Source organism: Vidua chalybeata, chromosome 10, assembly GCF_026979565.1.
Source record: "Vidua chalybeata isolate OUT-0048 chromosome 10, bVidCha1 merged haplotype, whole genome shotgun sequence".
Taxonomy (NCBI): domain Eukaryota; kingdom Metazoa; phylum Chordata; class Aves; order Passeriformes; family Viduidae; genus Vidua; species Vidua chalybeata.
In genome coordinates this window covers 156,095-167,857 of record NC_071539.1, presented here as the reverse complement: position 1 = coordinate 167,857, position 11,763 = coordinate 156,095, and the positions used below count along the sequence as shown (strand labels likewise).

At 37.3% G+C, this 11,763-nt stretch overlaps 2 protein-coding genes across 4 annotated transcripts in view; both read left to right on the top strand.

Moving 5' to 3' along the window:
- Positions 1–10,818, top strand: part of WWTR1 (WW domain containing transcription regulator 1) — a 45,369-nt gene extending 34,551 nt beyond the window's left edge. Inside the window, exons 3-7 of one of the 3 annotated variants that reach the window (XR_008432551.1) lie at positions 430–632; positions 5,222–5,355; positions 5,888–6,000; positions 7,060–7,299; positions 8,720–10,818. Coding sequence is in view for 2 of the 3 variants with exons in the window: in XM_053951462.1 (XP_053807437.1) it covers positions 430–632; positions 5,222–5,355; positions 5,888–6,000; positions 7,060–7,244 (635 nt within the window). In the remaining variant the exon portion in view is untranslated. Of the gene's footprint in view, positions 1–429; positions 633–5,221; positions 5,356–5,887; positions 6,001–6,102; positions 6,232–7,059 lie in introns of those variants that run through there. The other 2 variants (XM_053951462.1, XM_053951463.1) reach the window with 2 other exon arrangements.
- Positions 7,219–11,763, top strand: part of TM4SF1 (transmembrane 4 L six family member 1) — a 38,758-nt gene continuing 34,213 nt past the window's right edge. The window contains exon 1 of the mRNA XM_053951466.1: positions 7,219–7,299. Coding sequence (XP_053807441.1) covers positions 7,219–7,299 — 81 coding nt within the window. The remainder of the gene's footprint in view (positions 7,300–11,763) is intronic.

Genomic DNA, 11,763 nt, shown 5'->3' with positions numbered 1-11,763 from the left:
AGAAAAAGTTTCAGTTGTTAATTGCAAATTACTTCTGGTAATAATTTATTTAAATCTGTCAATAAAGAAAATGTTACATTGAAATATTTTTTACTAGCTTACTGCCTATTATAGGCACACATATTTAGGAATTTTCAATTTTTAAAAATGTTATTTACTAGTTCATTAGGTAACTATTTTAACATACCAGGGTAAATATAAATACTTGTTGTCTTGTAAGTATTCCTGTTTGATACATTCAGAACATTAAAAATAATTTATTAAGCAATTGCTAGTGCATATCTTGCCACATGGAGTAGTTCTCTCAATCACTTGAAGTACAGTAATTCTAATAGTGCATTCTTGTAAGTGAGCAGCATGTGTCCTGGGCCCTCTGTTATGTGAAAATGCAGCTCTGCCCAAGCTCCATGGGTTCTGTCTTTCCCACAGTGATGCATGCCCAGCCGCAGCTGCCCCCCAGCACAGCCCTGCTGCAGCAGAGCCGCCCCCTACAGCCCCCGGCGCTGCTGACCCTGCCCGGCGCTCTGACCACGCAGCAGCAGCAGCAGCAGCAGCAGCAGAAGCTGAGGCTCCAGAGAATCCAGATGGAGAGGGAGCGGATTCGGATGCGTCAGGAGGAGTTACTGCGACAGGTAACACCAAAGTTACTCTTAGTTTGTTCAAGAGCTTTTAGCTCAATGCATCCAAATTTTTAACAAGTACACTTAGTAGCTCTGTTACTTTATGTCAAGACTAACTATAGTTTTATAGAAGGATAACCAAAAAGCTAATATAAACAGATAATTTATTTTTTTTTCTCAAAACTAGCACTGAACAGAACACGGGATTGCCATCAGTCAGAAGTTACAGACCCGGCATCTTTCTTACCAGTCTTTCTTAATAGTCATGTAAGGGCCAAATTCTGTTCTGTGTCTGTCCGTAAGCAACTAGGGCAACTAACACTGATTCATGTGCAGTTTAACTTGGTTTGCATAGGAGACCATGTTCATATTTCACTGAAGATAAAGGAAGAACACATGGAATTGTTCTTGACTCCAGTCTGTACTCTCTTAATTTGCACCCTTTGCCTTTTAGTTAAAATCAAATCACATTCACATCTTACATGAATACCTCTGATCTGAAGACTTTTCAGAGTTGGTTATTTGTGGATGTTTTGCTTATTGTTCTATTTCTTAAGTTTCAGCTCTATATAATGACTCATACTGTACAAAATAGATATGTAATTTCCTTTATACTCCCTTAAGAAAACAAAGTTTTAAGAATTGTGTTTCATCTGTTACAGACAAGTCCACTAGTGGTTTTGTGTTTGCATGGCGTATTAATTGGATTCCTTAGTGGGAAAAAAAAAAAAAAAGATAATCTGTTTCTCTCAGAAACAGCATGAAAGAAGTACACTTTATCAAGAAACATCATTATTTGTGGCCTTGCAGATGCTGCAGTTACCAGTTCTAAATACCTTTGAAAACTTTCACAAGATTAAGGTGGCGGTCTCTGATATGGGCAATGGTCTCAAGTCTTTTGTGTGGCTTCTCTTTTCCCATCAGGAGCTCATGATAGAGATGGATGTGAGAAGAGAGTGAGGGTATTTGGTACAAGCTTAGTCATGATTGTCATCATGCTAACAACTTGTTTAGCTATTTTTACTCTCTTTGGCTCTATTCTTGGTTCAAATCAAGCAAATCAGGCTTCAAAACTGTTGTACCATTAACACAAGGGAGGGTTTTGCTACTTTGCTGACTTTGAAACCAATACATTCACAGCACTCTGCAGCTGTTCCCTACTCAGTCAAGACTTCCACTTACTGTGCCCAGTACCACCCTGCCCTTGTAGTGTTTTTGGAAGCTCCGCATTGCATGAAGCAGTACACTGTCACTTTGCATTACTGAAGTTTTTACAACTGGTGTAACTCTTAGGGAGGAAAGCAAGATGCAAAATCTTGTGCCTAACAGAATGTTGTGAACTTCCTTCCAGTAACCTCAGAATCCTGAACCCTGGCAGCTGAGGGTGCAATTATCCTCTCGGGTCATCAGTGTCCAAGTACAGTTACTCCTGTCCTGACCCTCCCTTGCTGTTTTTGCTTTCCTAGTGTAACCCATCTAAGGGAAAAAATGCTGAGTAAGGGTGTATGCTGCTGTAGCAGCTGTGAGGAGGTGTAGAGCATTTGAGTGAGAGGGGAAGGGTCACAAACTTTCAGCCCAGTAGCAGCTGCTGGCTCCCCACAGCCATTCCTGGCAGCAGCTGCTGGGGTGGAGCAGCGTGCCCAGCCAGGAAGAGGTCATAGCTCTGGAAGCTCTTGGCTTAGGGAATTTCTTTCCTTCTTTGTCCTCCTCTTCATGTAGTTCCTAAAACCCTAGAACTCTAGATTGAGTTCATGCCAGAAGGGCAGCATTTCAGAAAACCAGCATGATAGCATCTATTTAAAGGTTTCCTTACTCAGTTTTATCATTGTATAAGGAGTTAATGTTCTTTTATACTAATTTGGTTTTGCCAGCTTTCCAAAGGAAAAGAGAGAATCTGCTTGCTACTTAAGAGCTTCTTGGAAATGGAAGTTGGTAGAGGTAAAGTCAGTCAGAAATCTCTGAAGGGTTCTGCAAAGAAGGTGCCCCAGCACTCCTGTGTGTGCACCAGGGCCGTTACACACTGTGTTTGTGCATACATTTGAATAGTACAAATAGTCCCAAAAAGGCAACTCTTCTCAGAGGCTTCTTTCTGGTCCAGGGCTCCTATTGCATAAATTGTCCACAGAAGGTTACAGAGGCTTAGAAGAGGCTGAAGAAGCAGTAGAGGAACATGCAGAGGAACATTTATCACTGTTTTGTCCTCACAGAATAGGCCTTTACTGGCCTGCTACAACCTGAAGAGAAAAATGCCCCGCTGTGCTCCTTCTACTGCACAGACTGGTCGAGGGTGTGATTTATTGGTGGCACAGGCAATGTCTACATCTCTTGCTTTCCACCCTAAGTATGAGGACTGGTAGAAGAGGAATTGCATCTACCAGGAATGTAAATGCACTATAAAAATGCTCTTGCTCATCTCCCCAGCTGGAAATGAGAGTTTGGCAACTAAGGGTGGAGCTCAGGTCAGTTCTGCTGAGAAGAGTTCCAGGAAATGTAACAAGAAATTTCTGTGCTTGTCTGGCATACAGCTAAAAACGGGTTTACATCAGAACTGTGTTCTGAAGCAGTGAATCATTCAACTCACTGTAATGCTGTGAAGCTTTAAAGTGTTTTGAAGATAACCACTCATGAAGTTTTTGACGTGACTTTGTGATAGCAGAATACTGTGGGATTTTTTAGTTTGTTTTATTTTGTTAATTATTTTGAAAGTCTTCTTTAGGTTTATGTGCCTCATAGTGCCAAGCAGATCATTAAAGGCTCTTGCTCCTTTCTTAGCTGAATGCCAGAGATGGTCTCTGCTGGCCAAAGTGGAGGCACCCTCCTACACTCAAAGACTGAGAGCTCACTGGCATGGCTGAGACTGATATTGCTGCTCACAGGGCTGCGGGACATCGCTGCCATTTTTTTGCCAGACTTTCATCCTAGGGAAGGAGATTTACAACTATTCTTCTTAAAAACCTTGTAGTCATGCTTAGAATAGAGAACAAGACATAATAGGGTAACATAAAGCTTTAGGTGTTGTGTAGTTGATCCATTTCTCCATTACCATTGCTGTAATAATGTCAAAGGAGCAAAGGAATCTGACATCTGTAGCAGTACTAAAATTGCAATGTGACTTCTGAACAAATGACCTACAGCAGAAGAACATATGTCACATATGGTGGAGCCAGTAGGCTCTCTGCTTCCCCAGCCAAATCTGACTCCAGTGTGCAAGAGTCTGTTGTTCCACATTTTAAATGTACATACGGAGTTAATATTATGAGCAACAGGCAATATGTTGAAATAAATAATGGGAGGTGAGCCATTCCACAAGGGAGAGTCAGTCAAGTAACTCTATAATAAATATGGTGTTTTTTGCAACAAAGAAGAGACAGGAAGTTAGATTATGTAACTGATAGTGGGAGTTTTTCTTTATGGTGCTGCAGGCTTTTCAGCTTACGGATGTTTTACTTTGGAAGGCCTGTCTAAATCTCGTGTGGCTGTAGATGTCATTCTTACATTTAAAAAAAAGTACTGAAAATATCTGCATGTAGACAGTTAAAAAAACACCTTTCCCTTCTTTGAGGTTTGTACATTTTCACAGATTCCAGTTGATTAAATTTTAAGTAGAAATGTCACCATTAAAATTGTCACTTGATAAATTTAATCATAAACCTATCATACATAAGCTGCTATGTATGAAGAATCTTCAGAATGTTTGTTTTTAACACTTGCTAAATACTGAAACCATCTAATGTAAATTATAATTTATCAAATAATAATTGTTATAAAGGAAACATTGCTTTTATGGGCACCAATATGTGTAACATTATTGACAAAGAGACCAGACCATTCCTCCTCAATTAAACAAATAATTGAAAATATAGTAAAACATCATATTCTAGCCTTGAAAACCTGTTAATCCTTTCTGTACTGGGGAGACCGAATTATTGAATCAGAGGAGAGAAGTTTTCTACTGGGATTTAAATGAAATATTTACTTTGCTTGTTTCTTTAAAAAAAAAGTAAGTTGAGTTAATTATGGTAAAAATAGACACAGATTTATTATTTTAAGGTCTTAGGATTTTTGTTTGGAGCATCCAGTTGGAGTCAGACAACCTCTATATAGAACTCTGTACCACTAGATGTCGTGTGTATTTCACAGAGATAATGCTGGAAGAATTTATCTTTCAGGAAGAGTTGTAAAATAAGATTCCTTTGGCTCTGATTACTTGTTTGTCATCCTGCATATAGCAAACATGAGACAGGTCATTAAACAATTGCTTATTATTAGGCAGACTGTTTATTCTAAAGAACTCTTGGTTCCAGTGGTTTCCTTTTAACATGTTAAGTACTTTGTGGTAGGTGAATTACAGACCTGGCTTCCAGACATGGTAGAACTGACAGCTAGATTCTGTGGTGCTTTAAGCCAGCACAGGTAGGCATGAAAGACACTGTCTGTCTACATCATGGTTTTCTTCATATCAATGTAAACAAATACTCATCAGTGACATCACTCAGAATTACTTTCCTTCGGTGTTTATGTTACGTGTTCCCTTGTTACAAGACTACAGTATTTCTGAGCTGTTGGAATAACCCTTCCCATGTATTTATTTGTCTTTTCAGGAAGCTGCTCTTTGCAGACAACTTCCTATGGACTCAGAAAACATGGTCCCAGTTCAGACAGCAGTGAACACCCCTACTATGACACAGGACATGAGGCCTATTACAAATAATGGATCCGATCCTTTCTTGAACAGGCAAGTTCATTCTTCTTCATTAGGCAATTGCTTCTGTTGCCTTCTCTAGACTGTTACAGCTGTCTCTCTACAATAGTCCCTATACCATCTTCTTTTTTTACTTACTGTAAACAGGGGGTATGGCTGAGTGGCTGACGAAATCTTTCAGTTTATGCTTCAAGAAGGAATCTTAACAGAAGCAATCAATTGTAACAGGCGGTTTAAATGTAGACTAGGTAGAATAGGTACATTATCTAAGTATAAATACACACAACTTTTTAGGCTGTCAGACCTGATTTCAGCTAGAGAGTTATATATGTATGTGTGTATTTCAAAATTTAAGAGTGATCTCACTTAAATTACTTTGTTGTTTGGGCTGATGTGACTCAAATCTGATGTTGGCTGATCAGTGGCCAACAGTTACAGGATGAGGCTTAATGACTCAGTGTGCATTTCTGATATGTAACCTCCTGTGTTCTCTTCTAACACTGTGCTCAGGAACTGTGTCTGTCAGAGCCTATTTACTGAGTCTTTCTCATGTTTCATTTTGCAGTGGGCCATACCACTCCAGGGAGCAGAGTACAGACAGTGGCTTGGGATTAGGATGCTACAGTATACCAACGACACCTGAAGATTTCCTCAGCAATGTAGATGAGATGGATACAGGTAGAATATTTGGATTTAGCTTAAAGTATAGTCCATATATTATGACTAGTAATGTTTTATAATTGCATAACTGAACGATAATCTCCGGCTTTCCTAATCAAGAGAACAGACCAACACTGTAGGAGAAAATGCCTGGAAAGTGCTTACTGCCCAGAAGGTTCTCAGCTTTAACTTAGATCCAGATTCTGCCCTTTCACCTCAGACTGATATTAAACAGAATAAATAAATAAAACCTGGAAAATGCAAGCCTTAATTTCTGTTTTCATACTATTGTCCATGGTAGGGGGACTACCTACCATGGATTACATGTAAAAATCAATACATTTCCTAACTCTGGGAAATCAGTCTTGCTTTTAAGTCTCTTACATTGGCAAAGTTGCATTTGCCTTCAAACAGAATGTATTTAGCTAGCTTACATTTTGATAGATATTTATTTTATGTTAGTATCCTCATGGTGTTTAAAATACTGAAATAATTTACTAGGAAATCAAGGTTTTTTTCAGAGACTGATATTCTCAGCATTTCCTCACCTAAACTTCCTTTTGAAGTCATTAGAAATTCAGTATTATGCAGAGAAGGAAAGATTTATCTATTAAAGGTTTTCATGCTTATTCTTATTAATTTATGAAAAAAGAAAGAATATTATTACAGAACTAAATTGCTGTAAAGCACTTTTTTCAGTTATTTCCTACAGACAGCATTGCCCCTGGCAGGGATCAGGATGGAGGTGTACATGAGGGTCCTTTGCTGCTTCCTGGGCAGACCAGGAAACAAACTTGAAACTGTCATGCTTCCCAAGTAGAAAACCAGAGCTGGATGCTTTGAGCACTGCTGGAAAGGACCTTTTGTGCTTTTAGATCAAAGCAAGGATGTGAAATATATTCTTAGGAGAATATGTACTCTATACTAAATGCAGTTTTGAGATAACATTTGTGTTGAGTAGGAGGGCTCACAAGTGCCTGTGGGAAAAGGGGAATAAATTTTTATGTCAATTCTGTTGTTTTAAATTACCCACAATAAGACTTTGGTACTTCAAAAGTTCTTCTTTACTTTTCCTAGGAGAAACTATAGCACAGACAACAATGAACATAAATCCACAACAAACACGTTTCCCTGATTTCCTCGACTGTCTTCCAGGGACAAACGTTGATCTTGGGACTCTAGAGTCAGAAGACTTGATCCCTATTCTCAACGACGTGGAGTCAGTGCTTAACAAAAATGAGCCCTTCCTTACCTGGCTGTAATCAAGCAATGCTTGTTGGGCCTACAGTGCAATTCCGATTTCTTTTTCCTCTTGAGGTAGGCATAGAATATCTGAATATCCTCAAGAGATACAACATACTGCCTTATTGACTTTTGTTACATCATCTTTATGGTCAGTTTAATATCTATCTGAATTTGTTGATACTAATTTAAGTATGAAATACATTTATATACATATATATATAAAATACATACATGGATATATATTTCTTTTAAAAAACCCATACCATTTTACACATCTGTGTACTTTTTTATGTTTTCAAACCAGGCAGAAACGCTTCACTTTTAGGACAGAAAGTGGCTGATGTTTGTGCATATCCCTGACTGATCTCCTGGGTACTAATTGACATCACAGACCCTTTGTGAATCAGAAAAGCTAACTCCTAGGTCACTTGGTTGAAAAAAAGTGCAAAGCATCAGGGCATGAGAGCAGTTTTATTATTATGTTTATGACAATAGTATCATAAGCTTTTTTAAAATCAACTTACTTAAGCCTTAAAAAGCTTTTTTAGTTCTTAGTGATTAACTGTTCTGTATAGAATACAGTTCAAATATGATCCCTATCAAGCATAATAATTCCCATTATATATTTGTGAAGGCACAAACAATACTATAGCAGTTTCTTTTTTTCAGTAAATTACTGTATAGTTTTCAGAAAATAATTCCTTCTAGTCTCAAAGTACCAGAATTGTTTAGCAACATTTTTACACTACAATATTGTTACAAAGTAAACCAGGCTGGTACTGACTGTTGCCTTTTAGAAACAAAAAAATGTATTATAAACAAGCATTTAAAAAAAATTCTTACTTTTTTTTTAGTTTATTATATTAAGCACTACAGTTTTGTAACTTAACACATGAACAAGTAATTTTTTTAATATATAAAATCTGTGGCAAGTATCTTAAGTGCAAAAATATTCTTTTAAAATCAGTTCTGGAAAATGTGGCACAACTTGTTAATGTCATACACAGGGGGAGAAAACCTTCCTCATACTGTTTTCAGTGATATTTTTAACTGACATTGTAAAACTACATGTAGTTCTATACATGAAAAAGAACCAGGAACTTTGTCAGGGCACTGCTAAAGCAGCATTGGGACTCACCTGGTAAAGCTGCTTAGTTTTTATGTCTTTCACTTTCCATAACTGGTGCACAGGACACGAGACATGTGCTGTGTGTTTTTACCTGTTATAGATCCTACAAAACTTCCTTATCAGAGGTTTGGGACTGAGAAGACATCAAGAACATTAAGCCTGCAGTTCCTCTGAAATGCAAATGAAGTCCTGAATATTCTTAAATGTTTTGAAATTATCTTATTTATAATTAATGGATTTAAGCATTTTGTATTGAAGAATAGGTAATTTTATGAAAGGCATTATAACTTTTCTCTAAGCTTAATCCAGGCTATGTAAAGAGAAGAAGAGATGTAGCACTAAGTGTAAATGTGTGTTTGCCAGGTCTGATAACACTTAGCAAGACCTTACTGATGCATCGGAATATTGACCCTTAAAGACTTTTTTCCATCTGGTTGGGTGAAGGTAGGTGAAAAGGTCAGCGATGAAGTGGTGGGAATACAGAGTAGATTTGGAAGACGAATGATGAGGTAATAAATGTAGATCCTTACTGGGAAGGATGGCTGCAGACAGGGATACGTAGCAAATGAATCTCCGGTGTTCAGTGAAAAATGTAAGAGAAGCACTAAGTAAAATAAATTACCGTGTCTGTGATGAACTTCTAAGTGTACATGATGTCACAGGATGGAAAATAAAAAGCACACACACTGAATTTTTGAAAAAAGAGATATTATGCAAAGACCTACAGTTATGATGCTAGATGACATAGTAAAAAGTAGCTTTTTAAAAATTTTTTTTTTTTTTTTTTTTTAATAGAAAAAGAGATATAACAGCAGAGTTGTGTCTGCACAGAATTTAATTACTGAATGGGCATTGTGTTTCTTTTATTCTTTTGAGGGATTATTAGTTGGGTATTTTTTTTTTATTCTTGCTAGTTTTGCTAACTGTTCAGATAGCATAAACTTCTTTTCAATAAACAGGGGACCGGGCAGGGCTGACCAATATTACTGTAATTAGTTTTAATCTCTTTCTTTTAAGAATTTTTTCAGGTTGTCAGCCTAAATGAAAAACAGATGGTCCTAAGGCTTTGTTCTTTAGTACCATGACTGATGTTGGTAAAGAATTGGAGATTTTCTGGCCAACTTTCAAGGTCACGTCACCAGCACTGCTCATTTGGCATAAGGAGCCAACAGCCATTGGCGCTGGAATGACCCACAGCAGGTGTGGACCTGGGTGCTGGTGTGATCCAGGTGGTAGTGCCTATCCACAGGTTATGTTTAAAGAATGCAGTTTGTTCATTTGCTAGCAACTCTGCACCATTGAACGTGTAAGTTTGTCATAACAGAAGATATTCTGAGCAGGTTGGCTTGCAGCTCTGTGAGATAGCTGGTGCTGATTCCTGCCCAGCCACGTGCATTGTTGTCAGCCAAAGGCTCTTCTTTGTATGGGGAAAACTAATGCAACTTTCTAGTGAAATCACATCAGGTATTTATCAGAATTGTGAAGCTGCAAGCTGGATTCCTTTTTTATTTGTGTTTCTGGTGGTTGAGTGTCTTGGTGCAAAGACCTTAAAAGGATAAAGCAATCATAAACTTTCTGTGTTACTTCCATAGTAAACCAGCAGCAGATCTGAAACAGGAAAGTACTGTGTGGAGCAGTACTCCAGGCTGAAACAGCTGCCAGAATCTTAGGTTAGATCTTTACTGAGTCATGAAACAAATCTTGGTTAAATTAAAAGTGATTTTTTTTACACTGTCAGCTTTTAATTTTTGTTACGGAGATAATATATCTGATGAAGTGCAATGACAATAAAATCTGTTTTTCAAAGTTACCTTTAAAGAAAGTTTCTGGGTTTAAACAGGCTTATGGCAGAACTTTTCAGTATTCAAAGGATATGTAATATGAAAATAAATTTATTGTTGACAATATTTCACTGTACTATTTCAGGTTTTGAGCATTTACTGCACTAAATTGTACACTGTCTATTTGTAGTATAAATACAACCAATGTGCCAGCTGGACAATTTTGCTGTGAACATCCCTGAGGGGGCATATATAAGTCTTGGTGATACAGAAGTAATGGGACATGGTTAATTACAGTTTGTATTCTGGTAATACTGTTAGAATGTAATTTGGGGAGGGATTGGGTTTGACTTTTTGTCAACAAATGCTGTTTGGGGGAAGGGAAGGATTTAAATCTCTATTTTAATTACAGAAAGATGTGGGTGGTTGTTCAAATAAACTTGTTTCCTAATACATACATCCATGTACATGCTAGTTCTTTAACTATTTTATTTACTTTTTTCATTTTTTATATGACTTGTGTGAGCATTTATTTTTAATTTTTAGTACCTTGCAATAGATTGTACTAGAGGCAATCAGATCAAACTATTGTATCCTGGATTTGATTCTATTTTGTTTGTTTTTTTTTTTAATTATTTCTTTGATATTTTACATGAAAAAATACAAATGAACTTGAAAGATTTTGGATGTATATTGGTTTTTTAAAGTTATATTTTATGAAGTTATTCTTTAGGGGAGGGGGTGGGTTTGAGGGTTTTAGTATGGGCTTCCCAGGGAACTGTAAAACACTGCTTAGAATAAAGGTGCGGACATACTATTTTGTGAAAAAGACATACATTTTGAATTAAAATATTCAATTTTATATTGTATAGTCAATTATGCATATATGTATATATACATATTCAATATGTATATTCAAGTCAATATACATTTGAATTAAAATATGGGGGCAGTAGCTCATTGATTGTGGTTTTAGGTGTCACAGCTTGCTGCCTGTTATTTCTTATCCCATCTCCCACAGAGATTTATGTACTCTGTTTATTGATATATCAAAGCTGTACACTATGCAGCTCCCAATCCCTTTGTTGAGTGCTGATGAGAACCATTTCTTGTTCCCAAAGGCTTCATAAGAATCAAACAGGACAAATGTGAGATGAGGTGCAGGACAGCTGCTCACCACAGATGAAAGAATAGATGGGAGATGATTGCACAGTGTGTGTTGAAATAAAGGGTGCTCTCAAGTTCCTGGGCAATGCAGCAGGACAGGTGGGACAGACAGCTGCTTCTGAAGAGGGTGTTTTTGCAATTTATCATCTTGTACAACATAATTCTTAGTACCTATATGAAACTGTTTAACATTTCTGCATATTACTCAAGAGCTTTCAGTGCTTTCAAGTACTTCTAGATTCTTCAGCTATCTCCTAGTGTAAGTACACAGTACATGAAATACATTTTCTGAAAGCACAGGCCACGGAATCATTATTTCAGGAGGAAAATTTTAGGGAACAGATATGGCCAACATTGAGAAGCTTTGAGACATCCAGCCTGGCAAGCTGGTTTGTGAAAATTTGTTTCAGATTTTTTTTAAAGAAGCATATTAGCTAATTTGAATCCCTCAAATGTCTC